This window comes from Opisthocomus hoazin, chromosome 9 (assembly GCF_030867145.1).
Source record: "Opisthocomus hoazin isolate bOpiHoa1 chromosome 9, bOpiHoa1.hap1, whole genome shotgun sequence".
Lineage (NCBI taxonomy): Eukaryota > Metazoa > Chordata > Aves > Opisthocomiformes > Opisthocomidae > Opisthocomus > Opisthocomus hoazin.
Genome location: NC_134422.1, coordinates 23,089,596 through 23,111,161, shown reverse-complemented (window position 1 = coordinate 23,111,161; position 21,566 = coordinate 23,089,596). Strand labels below are relative to the sequence as shown.

At 48.6% G+C, this 21,566-nt stretch overlaps 3 protein-coding genes across 3 annotated transcripts; 1 reads left to right on the top strand and 2 right to left on the bottom strand.

Annotated features, from left to right (window-relative positions):
* Positions 1 to 2,269: 2,269 nt before the first annotated feature.
* Positions 2,270 to 6,177, bottom strand: KLHL23 (kelch like family member 23). The gene is made up of 3 exons (XM_009934124.2): positions 4,940 to 6,177; positions 3,275 to 3,427; positions 2,270 to 2,752 (listed from the first exon to the last, which is right to left on the bottom strand). The coding sequence occupies exons 1-3, from the start codon at positions 6,150 to 6,152 to the stop codon at positions 2,442 to 2,444; spliced, it is 1,677 nt and encodes a 558-aa protein (XP_009932426.2). The 5' UTR covers positions 6,153 to 6,177; the 3' UTR covers positions 2,270 to 2,441.
* A 4,335-nt stretch (positions 6,178 to 10,512) lies between these two features.
* PHOSPHO2 (phosphatase, orphan 2) lies at positions 10,513 to 12,528 on the bottom strand. Its single transcript, XM_075430289.1, has 2 exons — positions 12,488 to 12,528; positions 10,513 to 11,832 (listed from the first exon to the last, which is right to left on the bottom strand). The coding sequence occupies exon 2, from the start codon at positions 11,828 to 11,830 to the stop codon at positions 11,105 to 11,107; it is 726 nt and encodes a 241-aa protein (XP_075286404.1). The 5' UTR covers positions 11,831 to 11,832; positions 12,488 to 12,528; the 3' UTR covers positions 10,513 to 11,104.
* Positions 12,529 to 12,619: 91 nt separating this feature from the next.
* CFAP210 (cilia and flagella associated protein 210) lies at positions 12,620 to 19,844 on the top strand. Its single transcript, XM_075430312.1, has 9 exons — positions 12,620 to 12,684; positions 14,072 to 14,298; positions 14,597 to 14,770; positions 14,854 to 15,047; positions 15,997 to 16,153; positions 17,168 to 17,307; positions 18,155 to 18,347; positions 18,663 to 18,827; positions 19,310 to 19,844. Exons 1-9 carry the CDS (start codon positions 12,633 to 12,635, stop codon positions 19,499 to 19,501), a joined length of 1,494 nt encoding a protein of 497 aa, XP_075286427.1. The 5' UTR covers positions 12,620 to 12,632; the 3' UTR covers positions 19,502 to 19,844.
* Positions 19,845 to 21,566: the final 1,722 nt, after the last annotated feature.

Genomic DNA, 21,566 nt, shown 5'->3' with positions numbered 1-21,566 from the left:
TTTCGATAAACATGAAGGTCCAGGGTATTTATTTTGCATGGAAAAATCACACACGCACGTTGAGTTCACTGTGGTTTCATCCAATGCAAAGACCACCTTCACACTCCGGTGATGTTGTCCTTCAGATCTCCACCCGTCTTTGAACAATCCTCAGCTGTGGAGATTTCCAGAAGAAACAAATTTGCTTTATTTCTTTTGCTCACCTGCCCAGCCCACGCATTTCAAAGGGCATCAGAGCTCAATCCCCCACACCTCTTTACAGTTTAGAGTCTTTAAATAAATTACCCTGGATCCTTAAATAGCCCTCAGTGGGATGGCTGACAAGGCAAAGCGCTGAACCCATGCACACGTGAGGTTCTGGCACAGTAAGGTGACACGCAGACATCGAAACAAGAACCTACACACAGCACAGAGCTTCGCATCAAAGCTCAGTCGTGTGCCACCTGCTACCAGCAGTCAAACGTGAGAAACAGAACAAAAAAATGTGAAAGAACAAAAAATGTTGAAAATGCTTATGATCAAGAAAAAGAAATATCATAAACTCGGGGCTTACCTGCTTGGAAAGCTGCTTCCATCATATCTGACAGACCCAGTAACACCAAATTGCGGTCTGGTGGCAGTGCCGGTGCGGGACCTTCCCACCACACCCTGCGGCAGCCCTGCGCTGTCCCTGCCTCATGCCAATGTCTGACAGCTGCTTCTGCTGTCATTTCATGAGCGGGACCGGGGAACTGATCCGGCTCACACAGCCTCTCTGCTCCCCGGGGCATTTCTTTACCCGCATCACCGCTACCAGACCACGCAGCCCCGCAGCAGCTGAAGCGGAACTGGGTGAGGGGCAGCAAAGGCGTGAGCAGAAACGCTCCTCACAGCCACCTCCTCGGCACTGGGAAGGCTTTGCCATCTTGTACTTCATGTCCTTCCTTTCAGCTTCTCTCCCCCTCCTCCATCTTGCTCCTAATTGTCATAAAACCCCAAAAAAAGATGTGTATTTTGAATATCTGAACCCAGACAGGCGAGCCCAGCGTTAGCGGGGAGCTGACGCACGCACAGCGAGACAACGCAGCTGCCCCTTGCTCCCTCCGGGAACCAGGCCAGCAACAAGCCCCGCACCACAGGATCTACACAAGCTACAAGGTGAGAGCAAACCCTGAGAAGTCACTGCAGTAACGATGCAGTCGAGTGCGTTTGTGTTGCTGCCCACACGGCAGGATGCAGAACAAGAACCGGGGAGCAGGCAGGCGACAGCAGGGTCAGAACACCGGCCACTGACGTGCTACCTATGGACTCTGCTTTCTGCTGGCACTGGCACTGCCGTTCTGCGCTGGGAGCCTGCCTCCCAGTGAAGAGGTGACAAAATGATGACCTTCCTCCCCATCTCGAGCTGCTTTCTGGACAGAATTCTAAGATCTCTTCTTACGTTTTGAGATAAATAATAAATAAATCAATCCAATGGACCACTTAGCATTCAATTTCTCCATGCATAACATATTTTGACAAGTCTCTTCAGTTGTCACCTTTGCTCAAGTCATAGTTTAGCGCTTTTAGACAGGACTGAATGGTATTAAACAAAACAGGGAAGTGTGCATCTCGGGGGTATGTCAGCAAGACACACATCTTGAATCTGACTTAAAGAAAACGGTTACATGGTAAGGCTGTTCTCTGAAAAAAACCATCAACACCTGTGCATCAGCCAAAGAGCTCACTGCAAAGCCACGCAGAGTCTCTTCTCGTTTCTCACAGGCCCTGCCAGTGTGAGAATGGCCAAGTGAGCACTGCCTCAAACTGCCTCGTACCACAGAGCACTGCTCTCCTTCCGGAGCGCAAGCGCACACCTTCGGCTTGTGCTCTGGGGCTGCGGCCTGACACTGCTTCCCTCACTCCCAGCCTGTGCTCTGCTCCGCTCTGGCATCTGAAGGTAGAATGGGAGGCATCCTGTAACCACCCGTGATTTCTGGACATGACAACCTAGTCGCCCAAGTGATACTGCTCCGTGTGTACCACACACTGAGCCTGTGGCAGTGAATCATTTCTACAGCTACCTGTGGAGTACCAAAGATTTCATCTTAGGCCCAGCAGTCCATAGAAATGCAGAGTATTTTGTTTGGCTTTACTCACCTTAGCACCAGATTATAGTTCCACCCAGTGATTAATTAAAATAAATCTGTTTTTCACAGTAGTTCCTATGCAGCTGCACAAAGTATTAGAAGACAGAGTCATCTGAAAAGTTTCACAACAAAGAATGCTTGGACTGAAAAACACACGGAAATCCTGTTACCACATTTATATTTCTGAATTGTTTAAAATCTAGACAAATGATACTTAGTTTTTAATGATGTGCGCTAAGAGATTGTATTAGACATCTCATTGATGAGGTAATTGGTACTGTTACGAATGCTGCCTCTGCTGTTTTCTGTAGCAGCAATATGAAAATTAGGTGTTTACACGTTATACACACAGACACAGCCATGTGACCGCATAGCGCTGGGAAGATTACCCACTGCTTCCCATTTATTCAGTTCAGGGTTGTATTTCTCAATACTCTGTAGATATGTTCCTTTCGAATAGGAATATCCTCCTGTCACATAGATGCATCCGTTCATAACAACCGCGCCACACTCCATCCTCCTCTCCATCATGTGAGCCATCTGCTTCCACTCGTTCTGCTCGGGGTCGTAGCACTCTGCGATCGTGGTCTGTCCGCCCACAAAATAGATCTTGTTTTGTAATGCGATGGAACACAATCCGTACTCTTCAGGAAGAAAGGAATACAGGTCAACTCAGCATGATAATGTTAACTTAAACTGCAGATACGTGATAAACACTGGGCACCTCTGAAGGCGGCCGAGTCTCTTCACTGAACTTAGGAGACACCTCGGGGTTTTCTGCTACGCTTGGTAAAAAGCAAGCTCAAGGCGTCCCAGAAGATACAGACATGAGCACCAGTACTTGGTGAGAACTGCTCTAAAAACTTACCGTTACCAAATGTAGGACATAGAGAAAACACTTTTAAAATTCATATAAAGTATATTTGCCAACCACTCCTTAGTTCAGTATTCATATAGTGATTTCTATAGAACAGATGCTTGAAGAGGGTCTTCCCTTCCCCTCCCAGAGTCTGGAAACGGGAGACAATCCCACTCTGGCCCTTGTGGTCCTACAGACATCGCTCCTTTTATTAGGAACATGCCAGAAACTCTTCAGTGGACTTCAGGGCTCCTACATACAAGTAATCAAATCAAGCTCTACGCTCGTTACAGAAACTATTGTTTACCTGGATGTGGACTTGTGGTGACTACACTCCACTCCTTGCTACCCGAATGGTAACTCTGGATTTTGTCATAGGTGCAGCTTCCCCTGTACCCATAGTGACCTCCGGCTACGTAGATGACTTCGTGCAGGACACAGGCGGTGGCATTTCCAACACCTGCGCACAGTGTGAGAGCCGTAACACACCTTCAGACTGTACACAACAACCGCGGTCACCTTCATCCATAATCTCATTTCAGATGACTTGTTAATTAGTATTTTAGGGTGAAAATGCGCTTGCAAGCATTTAACTGAATGCAAAATTAAACTTGTCAAGACACCTTATTTGATCAGCGTAAGTCAAGAGCAATTAAACTGCAGTAACTGATACATATTGCATATAATACAGCCACACAATATTTCACTGAATTTTTATGCAGTAATTAAATGCACATTGTCACATTGGTTTTGGAATAGGGAATTACTTTCAATATTTCACTGAGTTAAAGAGATTTTTAATGGTCACTCATATGGCAAGGACAAAGACAATGGGAGTTGAGATCATTCAGTGTCTCAGGGTATCTCTTCTGATGCTGAGTCTTTCTCACGGTATCACTAGTTAGGCTACTGTATAAACAAGGACACAAATAGAACGCAGCCATGTTAACTCTGTCTCTAGGAGAACAAAATAAAATAAAACAAGGGATCTGGCAAGATAAAATGGACCAAAATTAGCAAAACAGTGTAGTTTTTTAAGCACTTAAAAGTTTAATGCAGCAAACAGAACAAAACAACTGCACAGAATGTGTAACTGCTCACAGTATTAGCATAGCATTTCTATTTTCAAAGGAAATATAAAGAGAATAATAGCAATGTTTGTGGAAAATACACGAACAATGAAGAAAGCTGTAGGAGTGCAAGTGTTTTTTCCTGTTAACAGGTACCTCCAAAAACTCTCACATATGTAGAAAAATACTATGATGCATTAACTTACAGTAGAATTTCATACTTCATTGTAAATAATTAACTTATAAAAAAATGTATGATAAACTGTGCAATTGTTTATAAATTTTATTAAAAAGTAATACCCTTTAGTTAGGCTGTGATCTAAATTCATACGTTTTTAACAGATCGTTGTTTTGGCTGCTGGAAACAAGTATTAGTGCTTTTCATTACCCTCACACTAAAGATAAAACTAAGGACCTTGAACTGATGATACACTGAAATATGAGGAAACTGCATGCAGGAAGTTTTAAATGAAGACGACACCTTGATAAAGGATTGCACAGAAAATATTAGTAATCTGGTCTCGTATTAAAATAATACAATCCCTTTATTGGAGCTTGCTCTTTGACCACCTACTGAACGGACTCTAATCCCAGGCAGTTTTCTGATTTCTTTCTAATTTGAACAGAAATTTTACTCCTGAAAGAAGGCAAAATTAAACTTGAGACTACCACTTGCTTTCCCGCCCTAGTGTTCTGTGGCACAGCCCAGCATAGCGTTTGTATGTTTGCAGTCGTCTGGATCGTAAAGACCTGAACCAAAGGCCCCCCCCCAACATTAACTCGAGATTCCCATGGGCTTCACTAGAACTTAGATCAAACCTTAAACGTTTCCACAGCACTTAAAAGTGGCAAACGTGAAAGGATCAACATTTGAGGCAGACGCTGTACAACAGCTTACCTACCTTTGATCATGTTTGCAATAGGAAGCCATTTCTTTTTTAAAGGATCGCAGAGCTCAGCTTCTTGCATGGGAGCTCCCTTTCGGTAACCGCCCAGCGCGTAGACGCAGCCGCTCAGGGAAACGGCGCAGTGGTAATACCTCGCGTCAAGCATGGGACAGCCTTCTGTCCATTTGTCTCTCTCGCTGTTATATATCCACACGGTGTCCAGGGCTTCGATGCTCTCCGTTCTGTAACCTCCCGTCACGTATATGTCTGGTCCCAAGCTGGTGACCCCATAGCTCTCTCTGGTGTGATCCGGCATCTCTGCTCCCTGGAGCCACGCGCTGGTTAAAGGATCCCAGACGTGCACTTCTGATAAGGGATGCCAATAATATCCTCCGATCACATACATGGCTGCTGTGGGTCTTCTGGAAAGACCTTTGGGACTGGGCTTCAGGGCACTGTATATCAGTGACCTTATCTTATGGTCGTTAAGTCGGCATTTTTTTTGTAGGCTTAAAGCTGACCTCAAATACATGTTATCGAAGTCTACTCTGACGCAGCTCAGCAGTTCATAGATGTCTTCAATTCTTTCTTCCACGTTGTGGGCGACCCACTTAACGACAGCTTCAATGGCTGCCTCTTCTTTCCAAACGTTGAGATTCTCTCTGGAGAGAATATAGCAAAGCTTCTCCTTGCCAATGTCCAGAAACTCCTCCTGCTTCCACACCTCTTCGAACTGCCATAGCAATACCCTCCGAGACTCTTTTTCCAGCTCTGGGCAACCGTGATGCTCGGCGAAGGAGTGCATCCCTACGCAGTTGCCAGCGTCCAGGTGCCGCACCAGAAACCGCTCGCAGGCTTCCTTCACCGCCGCGAACTGGAGAAGGTCCGCAGCCTGGAGCAGGCTCTGGACGTTTCCCTGCGTTATCCGGATCTGCGATGTGTACGCGTAGTTCACGATGGCTTCCAGCACGGCGTGGCTGAGCCCGGGCAGCCTGACCTGGTGCGCAGATTTCTCTTTCATCTCGGCTGTGAACATGGCCCTGAAGTAGCGGCTGCAGGCGGCCAGGACGGCCCTGTGGCAGCGGACGGCGGCCCCCGCCGCGCCCCGCAGGCTGACGTCGGTGAACAGCCCCTCCCGGTAGAAGGCCGCGAAGGCCGCCAGGAACTCGCCGGCGTGCGAGCCGTCCGTGTAGCCGTACGCGTCGCCCTCCAGCCCGGCCGCCGCCATGGCCGCCCGGCCCCAGCAGGCCCCAGGCCGGGGCGGGGCGCGGCGGCGGCCCCGTGCCCATCTTTGGAAGAGCCGCGGGAGGCGGCCGGGCCGCAGCGGCCGCTCGGATTTCGGTGCCGCGGCCGCCCCCGCCGCCCGGCCCGGCCCGACCCCCGCGGAAGCCCCGGCTGGAACCGCTGCCGCCACCCGGCGCTCCGCACTTAAAACTTGTTTAATTTCTTCATCAACGACCTGGATGAAGAGTTAGAAAGTACCCTCAGCAAGTTTGCTGATGACACCAAACTGGGAGGTGTGGTAGATAACGCCAGAAGGCTGTGCTGCCATTCAGCGTGACCTGGATAGGCTGGAAAGTTGGGCAGAGAGGAACCTGATGAGGTTCAACAAGGGCAAATGCAGGGTCCTGCACCTGGGGAGGAACAACCCCATGCATCTGTACAGGCTTTGAGTGGACCTGCTGGAGAGCAGCTCTGTGGAGAGGGACCTGGGTGTCCTGGTGGACGACAGGTTGACCATGAGCCAGCAGTGTGCCCTGGCTGCCAAGAAAGCCAATGGAATCCTGGGGTGCATCAAGAAGAGTGTGGCCAGCAGGTCAAGGGAGGTTCTCCTTCCCCTCTACACTGCCCTGGTGAGGCCTCATCTGGAGTGCTCTGTCCAGTTCTGGGCTCCCCAGTTCAAGAAAGATGAGGAGCTACTGGAGAGAGTCCAGCGGAGGGCTACAAGGATGGTGAGGGGACTGGAACATCTCTCCTACGAGGGGAGGCTGAGGGAGCTGGGCTTGTTTAGCCTGAAGAAGAGAAGGCTGCGAGGGGACCTTATAAATGCTTATAAATATCTGAAGGGTGGGTGTCAGGAGGATGGGGCCAAGCTCTTTTCAGTAGTGCCCAGCAACAGGACAAGGGGCAATGGGCACAAACTGAAGCACAGGAAGTTCCGTCTGAACATGAGGAAGAACTTCTTCCCTCTGAGGGTGACGGAGCACTGGCACAGGCTGCCCAGGGAGGTTGTGGAGTCTCCTTCTCTGGAGATATTCAAGACCCACCTGGACAAGGTCCTGTGCAGCCTGCTGTAGGTGACCCTGCTTCGGCAGGGGGGGTGGACTAGATGACCCACAGAGGTCCCTTCCAACCCCTACCATTCTGTGTGTGATTCTGTGATTCTGAGAAGGCTGACCGCAACGGCGGCGTCGGGCGCGGCCGTCCCGGGGCCAGGAGCGGCTGCCCGGGAGCGGCACCAGCAGCAGCAGCAGCAGCGGCAGCAGCAGCCCCCGAGCGGAGCGCTCTGGCCCTGCAGCGGCCCTCCTGAGGGCAGGAAAGCCTGTTTGGACACAGCCCGCTGCCATCCTTCCCTGCGTGGCAGCCGTGCCCTGGGCCCTGCCTGTGGAGTTCTGTGGTGTAACCCAGGAACTGGCAAGAGCCCCAGGAGCTGCCTCTGGCCTGGGGCTGTCCCCCAGTGCATTACTCACTCCCTTTCCTTCTCTGGAGCGTCCCCCTGTACAGCCCGGAGCCTGTTTATCCATCCCCATGCCATCGGCTTTGTTCTGCTGTGGTTTTGCACGCTGCACGCCATCAGCTTCCCATGGACAAGCAGGAACTTCTCCCAGGTCGCGGCCATCCTACTAGCATGTAACACCAAGTACTCCTCATAGTAGCTGGTGTACAATAGCAGACCTGTTGCCATACAGAAAATTTCCCACACTACGCCTTCCATCATGCATTTCTTTTCATAACATCTTTACCTAAGTCATCTCCCTTGCAGAGAGCGTGTTGATTTAAACCACCAGCAAGTCTGGAGGTCAGCAACACTGGGTACCGAGCACGCGTCCCTTCGAGGAGGTTCCCCCTTTCTCTTTTGGCTGTGCTACCAGCTTAAACCAGCTTCACCCTTTGGAGACACTATACCCAAATGTGGAAAAACGTGGTAACTGTGGTGCCTCAGGAAAATTATCTCTTCTCTTTTATTAGGAGGGGAAAAAACCCCCAATGCCTCATATTAATAGCTTAATGGCCTACCTACTGGAATTGAAAAATTCCTTCAGTGTCCAACATGCACCATGTCTAGCAAAGCGCATCACCTCTACCCTCTACTTCAAGTGATTAGATTGTAACTGCTAATATTTCAAGTAGTCTGCTTTGCTTAATCTACACTCAATTCCTGCTTCGATGCTTCCATCAAAACCACAAAAAGCACCCCTTTTTGAGCATGAAGATTAATTTCTTACTCAATTTCTCACTCTCAGCAAAATACAAGGAAGGTTCCTTAAGGCTGAAAGAACAACAGTTAATACAAGTGAATGAAAAAGCTGAATAATTATTTATATGCTAGTTGTTTTTAAGTCAGCAGTAACTGAGATCTGTGGACAAACTGGAAGAAAGCTGTCTCACAACTCAGTTCTGAAAAGCACAGAAGAGATCAGCACAGAATCCAGAACATTCAGCAGCACATCTAGAATGAACGAGACACAGAACTACACAACAGCCATTACCATTCTTTTGTATGACCTGTAAATCAGACAACTTAAACCTGCCGCAACTTGAGACCCGCCAGTTCTGCAGATGCCGTCTTTGTGCCCTTGCAGAAGACAACAGGGTAAGAACTCAAATACAAACATCTCGGGCCCCTATCAAACATCCATCATTAACGCAATGCTCCTGAGAACTCGAGTATGTTATTCTGGACATCTCAGACAACAGACTGTTCAAAGCAACCTTCTGCAAGGCATCAAAACAGGTAAAGGGCTAAAATCAGGACCATTTACAGGTAAGTAATCAAAGGAAATCTTCATTTATATACACTATCAGCCTGAAAACAGGCAAGACCACTCCTAAAAATCTCCAACTGAGAAAAAGATTGTAGTGACAATCTTAGGGAAGCTGAGGAAGTGTGGGCTGGATGAGTGGTCGGTGAAGTGGATTGAGAACTGGCTGAATGGCAGAACTCAGAGGGTTGTCATCAGCGGCGCTGAGTCTAGTTGGAGGCTGGCAACAAGTGGTGTCCCCCAGGGGTCAGTACTGGGCCCAGTCTTGTTTAACTTCTTCATCAACGACCTGGATGAAGAGTTAGAATGTACGCTCAGCAAGTTTGCTGATGACACCAAACTGGGAGGTGTGGTAGATACGCCAGAAGGCTGTGCTGCCATTCAGCGTGACCTGGATAGGCTGGAAAGCTGCAGAGAGGAACCTGATGAGGTTCAACAAAGCCAAATGCAAGGTCCTGCACCTGGGGAGGAACAACCCCATGCACCAGTACAGGCTTGGGGTGGACCTGCTGGAGAGCAGCTCTGTGGAGAGGGACCTGGGTGTCCTGGTGGACGACAGGTTAACCATGAGCCAGCAGTGTGCCCTGGCTGCCAAGAAAGCCAATGGGATCCTGGGGTGCATCAAGAAGAGTGTGGCCAGCAGGACGAGGGAGGTTCTCCTTCCCCTCTACACTGCCCTAGTCAGGCCTCATCTAGAGTACTGCGTCCAGTTCTGGGCTCCCCAGTCCCTTCCAACCCCTACTATTCTGTGATTCTGTGACAACATCGAAGTCAGTAAGAAAATGAGAACAACGCTGCACAGAAAACATAGGAAGACAGCTACAGTAATCACAGGCTGCTGAGCTACACCTCAGACACTTGTGGCCGATGTGCTGCACAAGCTGCACTGATTTCTCAGTTATTAAGGCACTTAAGCTAAACCAGACATCAGTTCAATAGCAGACTACATCATTTTGGACCTTTTGTGGGACTACAAGAAGGAAGACATTTGGCATGAAAATACATTATTTAACAAGACTTCTTTGTAATATCTCTATATGCACAGCCCAGCTCTTGGGGCTCATCCCACTGTGAGTCGTAATGAGAAAGACTGCATGTTCGCAAATTATTCCTTAAAGTATTTAGAGTCAGAACAGTTCTGTTAAGAAGTTAAAATGGACATATAGATGTTCCCTTCCAGCCTGTGATTATACCATAGATATGGATGAGAGCGAACAGGTAAGCTCAGTGTAAGCACGAATACGTATGCACTGTTCTGTGGGCCTGTGCATTGCAGCAGAAACCCGGCAAGAAAAAAGAAAGCACCTGGCTGACTCAGAGCTGTCAGCATGGAAGATCAAACCAGTGCTAGCTCAGTACGGAGTGGCAGCAGCAAACTGTCAGGGCGGTAGTCAGGAGAACGGGACAGTGACTTTTATTTAAACAGAACAGCAATGTCCTCACTGCCCTCCAGAAGAGAAGGGGTCTGACTGACAAAATAAATGAAGGTGTCACCCAAAGTCTCACACCTACACTGGTGCTCTCTCTCTCCAGGCCCTTACAAGAACAGGCAACTGACGACACACTGGCCAGCAGAACATATTGCACAAATCAGGTGTGTGGCTTTTGTCAGTGACAGTAACTTTTATTATCTTTACAATACAATACAAACGATTAAAAAGTAATTTTGTTTGGTAAAATATTTAGTACATTGAAAATATAAATGCATCTGCAGATCAAACAAGATTACATGCATACCAAATAATTTACAAAATTTAAACATTTATCCTGATCAAAGAAGGATAAAACCCAGCAGTTCCAGAACCATGCTCCTGGCACCTAATGTTTTGGAAGCAAAGAATTTCATTCTTTTGTGCACTAATCCTACTCCGTCCCCAAAGCGTGTGGAACAGAAAAGGTCAGTTATGTAGTTGGTAAAAGCCTGGGGGGCGGGAAGGGGGAAGACTAAGAATAATGGCAATTCCTCTTGCAAACCCCCTTCTCCACTCATGTTGGAATGCGTCCTGTGCCAGAAAGCCATTTTAACTTCACTTTCCCACAATGGCCAAGATTGAACATAAACAGTTTTATACTGCATTTAAAAAACATAAGTTCAGCTAACAGCCCAATTTCACAATTTTGTGCTTTTATAAACATGCAGTTTTTCTCTCCCGGGAAGATAAAATATAACTATGTTAGCTCCCTTTGATCATTGGAATTATTCCTTTATAAGCAGTTTCAGGTAAGCCATAATGTCAATAGCAGATGACCACACCAGAACAGAACATTCTACAGGACTGAGGTCTTGGGCCAGCTGAGAAATCTTTTTCTCCAAGGTATACCCCTGCCTGGGCATAGCAATATCATCCTTCTTCAAAAACATTACTGGACACAAGTCATTCCCACCATCACCTATGTATACAATTTGTTGATAACTTACTCCTCGCTCCAACTGTTTATCTAGAAATTCTTTTAAAACTTTCCTTTTGCAAAGGTTTTTAGGGCACTTTGCGCAAAGGTGAGCATGGCAGCTCTGTACAGTGAGATAGCCAGCACTGCTGAATGCTGCAGGGTTTGTAAACACTTCATCAAACACCTCATGGCAGTCAGCAGCTTTCAAAATCCAGTCAATAAATACTGTGTTAGAATCTGAAACAATTATGCAGTCAAACAACTCTTTGTTCTCGCCAATAAACCCCAGAAGATCTACCATTCCCGCAGTGAAAGGAATTGTTGTCATAGTTCTTTTCATCTCATCTTCTTTGACGCCATTGTCTCCCAAGTAGACAAAGACTCTGCCCATGTATTCTGTCCAGTGTCCCGGGCGGTAGGAGTTTCTTAATCCATTAGGAAGTTTTTTCTCAGGAGCGCATTTCACAATCCAGGTATCGCTATTTTCATCTATGATTGTATGGTCAAAATCAAAAACCAACAGAAATTTCATAGCTGTCAGAAAATAGTTTCCAAAACAAATAGAAAAAGAGAATTATTTATATAAACAGAAGTACTGAATTCCTACCCTGATCTTGAGCTCAGCAGAGAAAAATTCTGAAAGAAAATGGAGCGTTAGGACAACTACCTAAACTACTTATGGCCACCACCGCTGCGGGAAGTAGCGCTGAAGCTAAAAAAGCAGTCTGTGAAGGGCACAGTCCCAGTTCAGGAACAAACGCCTGTTTATAACAGACAACGCAACAGGATCTCAGCTCAGGCTGCACAGTCGCCAACGCTCCAGCGCTCCTGCACCGTCCGTTCCACCGACGGCTCCGAACCTCTCTGCCACCACCGGCCAACACAGCGGCCGCGGGACTCTCCTGGCGAAACGCCTTCAGGGGCACTCCACAAGGGAACCGCCACCGCGCAGGCCCGTTCTGCCCCGCAAGCGCACACCGAACCACAGCAGCCAACGAGAACAAACACTGCGGGTCGCGGCAGAGAACCGGCCTGCTCGCTGCAGCCCGCCGCCAGGCTACCGAACCCCCGGGGCGGGGGCCACCGCCCCTGCCCCTGCCCCAGCGCCGCTCCCTCCCAGGCCCGGCCCCTCACGCCCCGACCCCGGCCGCGCAGCCCCTCAGCCCCGCCGGCCCGCGCCCCGGACCACCTCCGCGCCCGCCGCTTCCGGCTCCCGGCTCCCTGCGCGCCAGCCCCGCCCCCCGCGCACCGCCTGCCTCCCGCTCGCGTCGTCACGTGACTCCCCGCCGCCGCGTTGCCTGGCAACGGCGCGCGTACCCGGGCGGCGCGGGGCCATGGCGGCGGGGCCCGGGATGCCCCGCGGGCAGCGGCGGCGGGAGGCGGCCCGTGAGTGGGGCTGCCCGGGGCGAGGGGGTGGAAGGCCGTGCCGCGCCGCGGGGGGCTGCGGGGTCGTTCCTCGTCCCCGTGCCCGTCCCCAGACCTCCCCGCTCCCCAGCTGCGGGCCAGGAGGCTCCTCCTTAGCGTTCCGTAGAGCGCACGGACCCGCAGCCGCACGCAGCGCCTGAGGGCTCCCGACGGCTCCCCGGCAGCAGGCGGCAGCGAGGCGGGCGCTGGGCTCTCCTCCCGAAGCCCTGGCGGTGGGCCAGAGGAGACGGCCTCGGGCTGCGTCGGCGGGGTCAGAGTGGATACTGGGAAAATTTTCCTCACTGAAAGCGTGGTCAGGCGTTGGAACAGGCTGCCCAGGGAGGCGGCGGAGTCACCGTCCCTGGACGGGTTCAAAAAACGTGTGAACGTGACACTTCGGGACATGGTTTAGCAGGCTTGGGGGTGTTGGGGTGACGGTTGGACTTGATCATCTTAGAGGTCTTTTCCAACCTTAACGATTCCGTGATTCTGTGATCAGAGCTGACAGCCAGAGAAGGGCTGGGTGCCTGGCAGCTCCTCGCCTGCCCGTGCCCGCTTACTTCGCGCAGGCTCAGGGTGGAGGGAGAGGATCAGGTCCAGTCCCTGCCCTAACACAAACAGCTTGGCAACGGCACCTGGAAAGCTGACTTAGACACCAGTATCGCCGTAAGAGAAACTCTCACTTGACTTACAAAGTCTGCTGCAAACCAGACAAACCAGGAGAGTTTCCAACATGAGACCGCTCCATACAGTGTTCCACTTCCTTCAGAAATACTGGTGACAGTGCGAAGGGCAAGTCACAAACCCCAGTGATGACCTAGAAAAGCTGTATTTATGCATGCGCGTGTGTATGCAAGCCTAATACAATGAAGGAATGCTGATCTTCCCAACACATCACACTGTCCTACAAGCCAGGTCTGTTTCAGTAAATAGGACGAGTGCGCAGGACAAGGGTGTCAGGCACAGCCTGTGCCTGAACTGCTGCCTCCTCCAGCCAGCAGAGTGGCCCCACCAGTATTCTGCCTTTCCTTTCGGGAACGCTCCCTGGCCCCTGCTGTTCTCAGAACCGTGCCCACGTACTGCCAGGGAAGCGCTGGCTGCCACAAGCCAAACCTGTGCGTACACACACAGAGGGAAGGGGACACACAAACGGTTGAGGCAGGCAGTGCCAGAGCCTGAGTACAGGCACTGGCCGTAGCCAGCCTATGGACACAGGCACCCTGTCCTAGCTCCAGAGTGCGGGGACGGGGGGTATCTGGCAGGATGACTTAGTGGTGTTACTACGCAAGAACTCAAATCCTGATACAGGTTTGAATACAGGATTTTCTGACATCAAGCAACCTCAGTATCCTTTCTTCCCTCTGCACAGCGTCACATCATTTCGAAGAAAATAATATTCTAGATGGATATGTTCTTCCAAATGAAGTAGATCTTCATCAGGTAATTGTATTGCCAAAAGCAGAATGGGAAAGGATTCGGGACAGTCTTGGCAGCACAGCTAGAGAAGCAGCACGCATCCTCGCTGAGAAGAAAGAACGGGAAGAAATGCACTTACACTCCAAGGCTGCTGTAAAAGACTGGCCCAATACCACTATGGTAAGTACAGGATAGATTTGTAAATAAGGGGATTCGTTTTCATATATACAAAAACACTCAGAATAACATTTCTAGGTGTACTCCCTTTGTTTAACATTTGCTTTTAAATATGTATTTTAACTAAACTCCATTTAAATATATTTAACATCTAACATCAACACCTAAAGTTTTTTTTTTAATTAAAGCTAAAATGTGAAATTTAAAAAACCCAAATATTGAGTACATCACCTTCCAAATGATTTATATGTTTTTAATCCATGGGCTTTAGATGTGATTTCTAATTTTATTTGCACTGTAGGGCCTGGCACAACAGAAACTTCAGGCCAAAAAACTACGTGAAGAAAGGGAAGAGGAAGAAAGAAAGTTACTTGATTTGGAAGAAGAACGGTTCCAAGCAGCAAAACGGAAGGAGGCTATTGATCGTGCAAAAACCTACCTATACCATCAGAACGAAAGAGTGAAAGGGTTGCATGTTTGTTGACAACTTATTATTTAAATTCAAATTGTACTGAATGTCTTCCGAACATGCACATTACTTTTAATGTTCTCTTGCAGAGTGCACTTCTACTTGCTGAGGTCCTAAAAGAAAGAGATGCTCAAGTTGAATTTAAAAAGTTAAAGTCAGATGTTAACAAAAAGAAGGATGAAGAAAAGGAACATGAACATAAAGAAGCTATTCTCAGAGAGCAAGAAAAGGCACATCAGCGTTATATGAATCAACAGGCACTACGGAGAGATCTGCTGGAACAGTAAGTAATAATTAACAAAAAGTAACCCTACTTCATTTCTTACTTAAACTCTCTTCTCAAAAATACATTCTATAAGGTTTTTACAGAAACTTACTAATGATTTGATTCACAAATGTGACACTTTAAAAGAAAAATCCAGAGTTCCATGAAAGACCTTGCACAAAAGGGAAAAGCTGTGATACACAGCATCTTTTAGTTGCCAACAGTCTGCCCGTAAAATCACCTCTGGCAGGCATCAATAGGTTTTAGTCAAATCACTATTCAAAAGTTGTTACTGAAAGTGTATTTTAACTCAGTTTTGGTTCCAGAAAAGCAAAAGGTTAAACCAGGTTTTCCATTTGCCCATAACTAGATTCTGGAGAACACATCAAGAGAACACCACCTCCATTCTTTCTCTCAGCATTTCCACAAACCTTACAGATGGGTCCCTTGTGGTATTTATAGGACTGGCCCTGGTGCTCCGATAGAAGGAATCAAACTCCCTGAGGCAGAGGAAGGGTTCAAAGTCTGGTCTCACATAGTCCAGGTCAAACGCATAAATCCTTGCAGAACTTAAGTGTGGAACACTACCAGCTTAAGCTGTTGCTTGCATGTGCAGAAGGAGCAGCATAGATATGGTGGGATGTACTGGGGAAATCTTGTTCACTAAGGATGCTGCAGAGATAGGCCAGAATATTATGAATGCAATGGTGCTAATGAGTCATCCAGATAAAACTTGTTACCACTAGACTACAAACTGTGAGCGTACCGTGTAGCTCATTTCTGGTCAGAGGATCGAGGGCTTCCATTACAAACAACGATGCTATTTTTCACCTCTGATATTCTACCCACCTTCAGTTCAGAGTATTACATTCTTCAGTGCAAGGTGCCTATGGTTATGCAGAACCTATATCTGTTCATTATGTCATGCAGTACCTAGCTCATTTATTCAACTCCTTTCCCGATTCAGAATAAAGGAGCACAAGCATCAGGCAGATCTCGCCAAGCTGGAAGACAAAAGAGAAGGAGAAGAAATACAGAGGTTGAACCAATTGTACCAACTGGAAATTCAGAGAAGAATGGAAAAGGAACAGGAGGAAAAAGCTGAACGCCGGAGGCTGCATCATGTGAGTAACAAGAAAGCAGACAGTTCAAAATGCTTGCTTCACCTTGCCTGCCTGGAGTGAGGCAGCAGCATTACACCCACAAATAAATGGGCCTCCTGGCAACAGGTTTGCTGACAGCTTCACAGCAGCATTGGATCCTACACCTACCCTGCCAGCTGCAGGCCATGTATTTCCTCTGTGCTTTTGAGAAAGGCCTCTTGGAGGCAGGTTCCTTCTCTTGTCTGAAGGGACATTGGCACCTGATGCTTTGATTCGTCTACAATTGAAAAGTCTGCTGCAGACATCAAGGAATATTCTCTTTGACTTCAGAACTGTATTTAAGTTTCACATACCTGCTCTATTTTAAAGCCATTTTCCTTGTGACGAAGAGGGAATAGCCTGAGACTGAACATAACAGTATCTTTTCAACTTGACTTTCCCTTTATGATTGGAGAGGTTTGGAAGTCTAGTCACGACCTGCTGCCTTCTTTCTTTATCTTTAAAGGCATCTTGCTAAATGCAAACCAGAAATGCCTCCTAACAGTTCTGGCCAGCATGCAAAAGACAGTTGTTTTTTTACATACAATTACAGAAAACTCCTCTGCAGCTATGAAGACTGGCATAGTTTTGGATGAGGCAGGCCAGGAGCAGCACAGTCTGTGTCTGTGTTGGTGGGGGTTGCACAGTGCCGTTCCTCTCAATGTCCCCCTCTCCTGTGTGTGTGAATGGGAGCAAGGGACAATGCTTGCTGCATTGCATAGCAGTTTGTCTAATGGGCTGGAGAAACAGCTCTTTGATGCTCAGGAGAGCATGGGAAGGGGAACCTTCTCCTTCCTCACATCTACTATCTCCTCCTCATGCGTGTTTGAATGAGGAGGCAGAAGTAAGTGGAAGTACTGAGAATCCATTTCCTCTCTTCTCTCTTCGAAAAAAGCACAAGGAGAGGGAATACAGAGTGATTCTTTTAAGTTGCTGCCCCAGGCCCAAATTGTCTGAACTTCTTCTGTTATATCAGGAACCATTTTGCCCATGCAGGAGCACGTAACTGACCAGAAAATAATCAAAGCAGTAGAGGAACAAAAACAAAAGGAAGAAGATGATCGGATTAAAGCTCATTTTAAAGCAAAGGAAACTATTGCCAAGCTGATAAAAAAGAAAGAAGCTGAAATGCGTAGGTAGGTACAAAGCTAGAGTATAAATTGTAAATGAACTAAAAATTATGCTGTAGTCATTTTCAAATCTTCCAGACTTATGTCATCTTTCAGGCAAACCACAGTTATTCTAAAAATTAAATTCTACTGATAGGGAGAGTAGGGAATTCAGGAGAAAAAGGAAATTCTTTCACAGGTTCCTTAGTAATAGGTGTGGGGAGAGAGCGCTCTCCCTGCCCTTCAAAGTACATAGACTTCCGGAAGTGCAAAGCTCTACAGCAGTGCGCTGGGAACAGTGATCTTCCATATAGCCTGCCAAGCCCCCACCTCCTCAACAATTAAAGACAATGAAAACCTTTGACAAAAGTATTTTTGGGCATAAGCTGTATTTCCCCGAGCCAGATCAAGAAAAATAATTTGACTTCTTAATTAGGCACCTATATTAATTAATTACATTGGGTTATTGTTAAGGGAAAATTGCTTATCAATTTATCATTGAGGGTACGGCATGACGATACCACTGAGCCAATCTGTGTTTCCTTCTCTTCCTGCTTGCAGCCAATACTCCCAGCATTTCTCCCCTGATGGCAAGACACTAGGCAGACTCCTCACCGAGTGCTCCAGATCATTATTGCACCAGAAAGCTAGTGTTACAAGAATACAGGGAGCATTTATTTGCTAAATCAGATAATTAAAAAAAAAAAAAAAGAGGAGGAACACAAGGAGATCAAGGAGTTGGGTGGGTGGGGTGGCCTGTGTGGCAAGAAGAGAGACGAGTAGAAGCGGGATTACTGAGTTTGGTAGCAGTAATGCTTCAGGTAGACCCAGGTGTGTACCCTGGAATGTTATGGTAGCTCACGTTCTTTTGCAGACTAGCACAGGAACATCAGGACAAAATCGTCAGCCAATTAGCTATACAAATGAACGAGGCATTAAAGAGCGAAGATGATTGTCTTGCTAGAGACATTGCAAAACAAGAAGCTGAACAAGAAAAAAAACGTAAAGAGAAAGAAGCAAAAGAAAAGGCAGCCATTGAGTGTATCGCTGAACACAGAGCCACGGTGGTAAGAAACCCAACCCGTTCTTATTCCTCCTCGTTCTAGCCAAGGAGCCTGGGCCCAGATCACAGCTGGTGGCCCTGGTGCCATGCATCAGCATGCCTCATCAGGCCCGCTGACTTCTTTCCTGGGGTCCCTGCGCCCTCTCCCACCTCCATGTTGGGTGCACGTCTCCCAGGGCTGCTGAAAACCCTGGGCATGGACACTGGCCAGCCACAATGGCAGGGCTTACCAGAGCGCTGCTTCTGCTGAAAGACAGGACTTCCAGACTAGCAGGCTGTCTCCCTGGTTAAATTTTTTTGTGTATTTTGCAAAATTCAGATGAAGATGAAAGCAGAAAAGGAGAGAGAGGAAAAAGCAGAGGGTAAAAAAGAACTTCATGCATTAATGGAAAAGAACCACATCCACCTGGAAATGGAAAAAGCCAAGAAGCAACGACAACGTGATGCAAACATGGAAGTACAGAAAATTCAGATCCAGCAAATGGTAAATAGAAGAGCTGTACTCTGTCAGTCCCTTAAGAAAGCACACATCTAAACCAAGAGCACTAGCTCCTGCCTGAGAGGAAGAGAGAGAGGAAGCTTGCTCTCTTTTGTTTGTTGTTTTTTTTAAATCATGCATGCTCTGCATATGCTGGTGTTGGGGACCAGTCTCCTCTCACAGCAGCAACTGGTTTGCAGTGACAGATCGCATCCTGACCTGTGCCATGACGTACTACTGCTGCCCTCTTGTATCTCCTGGGCAGGTCACCAAAGCGCAGCAGCTGATGCTGATGGTCACTCAGCTATTCTATGGCCCTTTTTTTATGGGGGGTACAGCAAGGGAGAGAAGTGGGGAGAGATGGTATTTGCCAAGTGTCAACTACCATCACCTCAGATCTCCTGCAAGCTTTTACCCTCTGTAAGTTTTAAGGGACAGTTCTGTTGTGAAAGAAATACCAAGCTTTGTAATTCCCTTTTCTTCATCAGGCTGAAAAGAAGGCAAAAGAACAGCAGGAAAGGCAAGCAGATTTGGACTACGATGCTCAGAGAGAGGTTATTGCACTTTGTAAGGAGCGTGAATTTCAGCGCTATGCAAAGCAAGTAATTGAATCAGAGTCAAAGACTACACATCATCTTTATCCTCTTCTCAAAGCGTCCAAAGATGTAGGAGGGCTTTGACACAGGCCATCTTCCAGAAGAAGAGAAGGAATAAATACTACTTTTCAAGGACAGGATGGAGCTGGGACCCAGCTACCTTCTTGTAGCTGTACTACTGCTCAAGAAGTTAAAAGCATGAAATAATACTGAGGCTATCCAACAACGAAAGCCAGAAGCAGTTTTCATGTGGTCAGAAAAAAATTATTTTTGAACCTTATGGGCATAGTTAAACTGTAAATGATCTACATCGAATATACGTGAGGAGTCTGGAAGTACATTTGGAAAAAAAAAATTGCCAGAGAACTGGTTATGTTCTTAAAAATCTCCAGCTTGTATTTCATGAGAATTAGTTTATTAAACTTGAGACAGAAATGCATGATATATAATTGACTGTCAATGTAACCCATTCCAGCCAAAAGCTGACTATTACTGTTATATTTTTATTATTCATTATCCTAAAAATTCACTTTCCCAGGTTTTTCAGGCTTAGGATACAAATTTGCAGTGCAAAAGGTCACATTTTTTACTAGCCCACTTCCAGTTAGGTATTCTCCGTAACAGAAAAAACCAAAACAATTTTACAGAATCTACAGAGGAAGAAAAACCAACCCAATCCATGTGAAGGTTAGAATAGTTACAGTACTGCAGTTTTTATAGCCTTTTCCAACTACCTCTGTAAACAAATCTCACGCTATGAACTAATTATAATAGATGAAAATACAAATGTGATTTGATCACAGCCCTTAAAAGGTCACCTAGGAGGCAAACAGGTCCTGCTACAGCTGTAAATAGCTACTACAAAAAGAGCGTGGCAACAAGAACGCCACAGTTGGACTGTTCTTTCAAAAAGACTAGAAATACCTGTGGTAAACAGATCTGGATCTAAAATTATTTCTCAGATTCCTCAGGGCACTTCCTCTCCAACACCAGCATCACACACACACACCTCACTCCTTAAGCTTAGCTGCTTTGATAAAATTTTACCGCCACGCTCCTGCTTTGGACGGAGCGAGGGCTGCCCACAGTGACTCCCTCCACGAGCATCCCGGGGTCTAAACAGGGTGTCTCCCTCTTCTGGGCTCCACCGAAAGCAAAGCCCAGGAAACTCAAAGCCTTGCTTTGTGGCACACAACCTCTGTTCCAGACACAGCTGCCACTCTCCGCTGGCTGAACAAAAAAATGATGCAAGTTCTAAAAAGAAAATTAGGAGAGTTTTATACAAAGGATGCTCGACAATATTTTAGTTTGGGAAAAGGGTTTTTTGTGCGCCCTCAAGTTTCTAGGCCTGGCTTCGACAGCAGCAGGCCTTGCTGAAAGCGCAGGGCTCCGAGCGAGGCGGGAGGCTGCCCTGTGGCCAGGTCCACCCGGCTGGCCGAGGGCCGAGCAGAGCCGCTCTCACCGCCCACCGCCCACGGCGCAGACCGGCGGGGTGCCACCCCCGCGGGGAGCCGCTTCTGGCTGGAGGGGAGGACCGGCCGCCTCCCTCGCCCGCTCCCGGGGCCGCCAGGGGCCCTCCCCGGGGCAGGCAGCGCCCAGGGCCGCCCCTCAGGGCAACGGCGAGTCCCCAGCGCCCCGGCTGCGGGCGGGCCCGGCGCCAGGCCGCGCCGCGCCAGCCAGCGGGGAGACAGGCGGCCGAGGACGGGGCAGAGGGAGACGCTGCGGCCTCTGACCGGGGACGGGCTCGCTGCAGCCCAACGGGTATTCCACCAACCGCCGGCGGCGGAAGGCGGCTCCCGCAGGCCTGCGCCCGGGCCGGGCCCGCCGCCGCCACCGCCGCTGCTCGGGCCTGCTCTGCCCCCGGACCCGACCGGACCGGACCGCCCGGGGAAGGGACGGGGCGCCTCCCGGAGAGGCCCGCCGAGAGGCAGAGCGGGGCCCGGCCGTTACCGGGAGCGCCGGGCCGGGGCCCGGGAGCGGCCCGCGCAGTGAAGCCGGCGGGGGGGGGGCCTTCCGGAGCTGGGAGGGGAGGGGGGCTCGGGCCTCCAACCGGCGGCGGGGCACACCGGCAGTGGTGGCCGGGCCTAGCCCGGCTGCGGCGGCCCCGCGCCTCGCTGCTTGGAGCCGGTGTTTCTGGTCCCGCTGGCTG

Coding starts and splice junctions, on each gene's coding strand:
- PHOSPHO2 (XM_075430289.1), bottom strand. CDS start 11,830: ATGAAATTTCTGTTGGTTTTTGATTTTGACCATACAATCATAGATGAA.
- KLHL23 (XM_009934124.2), bottom strand. CDS start 6,152: ATGGCGGCGGCCGGGCTGGAGGGCGACGCGTACGGCTACACGGACGGC. Junction 3,428..4,939: donor TATTGCAAACATGATCAAAG/GTAGGTAAGCTG, acceptor CACTGTGCGCAG/GTGTTGGAAATGCCACCGCC. Junction 2,753..3,274: donor CACCACAAGTCCACATCCAG/GTAAACAATAGT, acceptor TTCTTCCTGAAG/AGTACGGATTGTGTTCCATC.
- CFAP210 (XM_075430312.1), top strand. CDS start 12,633: ATGGCGGCGGGGCCCGGGATGCCCCGCGGGCAGCGGCGGCGGGAGGCG. Junction 17,308..18,154: donor AAAGAAGCTGAAATGCGTAG/GTAGGTACAAAG, acceptor GTTCTTTTGCAG/ACTAGCACAGGAACATCAGG. Junction 18,348..18,662: donor CTGAACACAGAGCCACGGTG/GTAAGAAACCCA, acceptor TGCAAAATTCAG/ATGAAGATGAAAGCAGAAAA.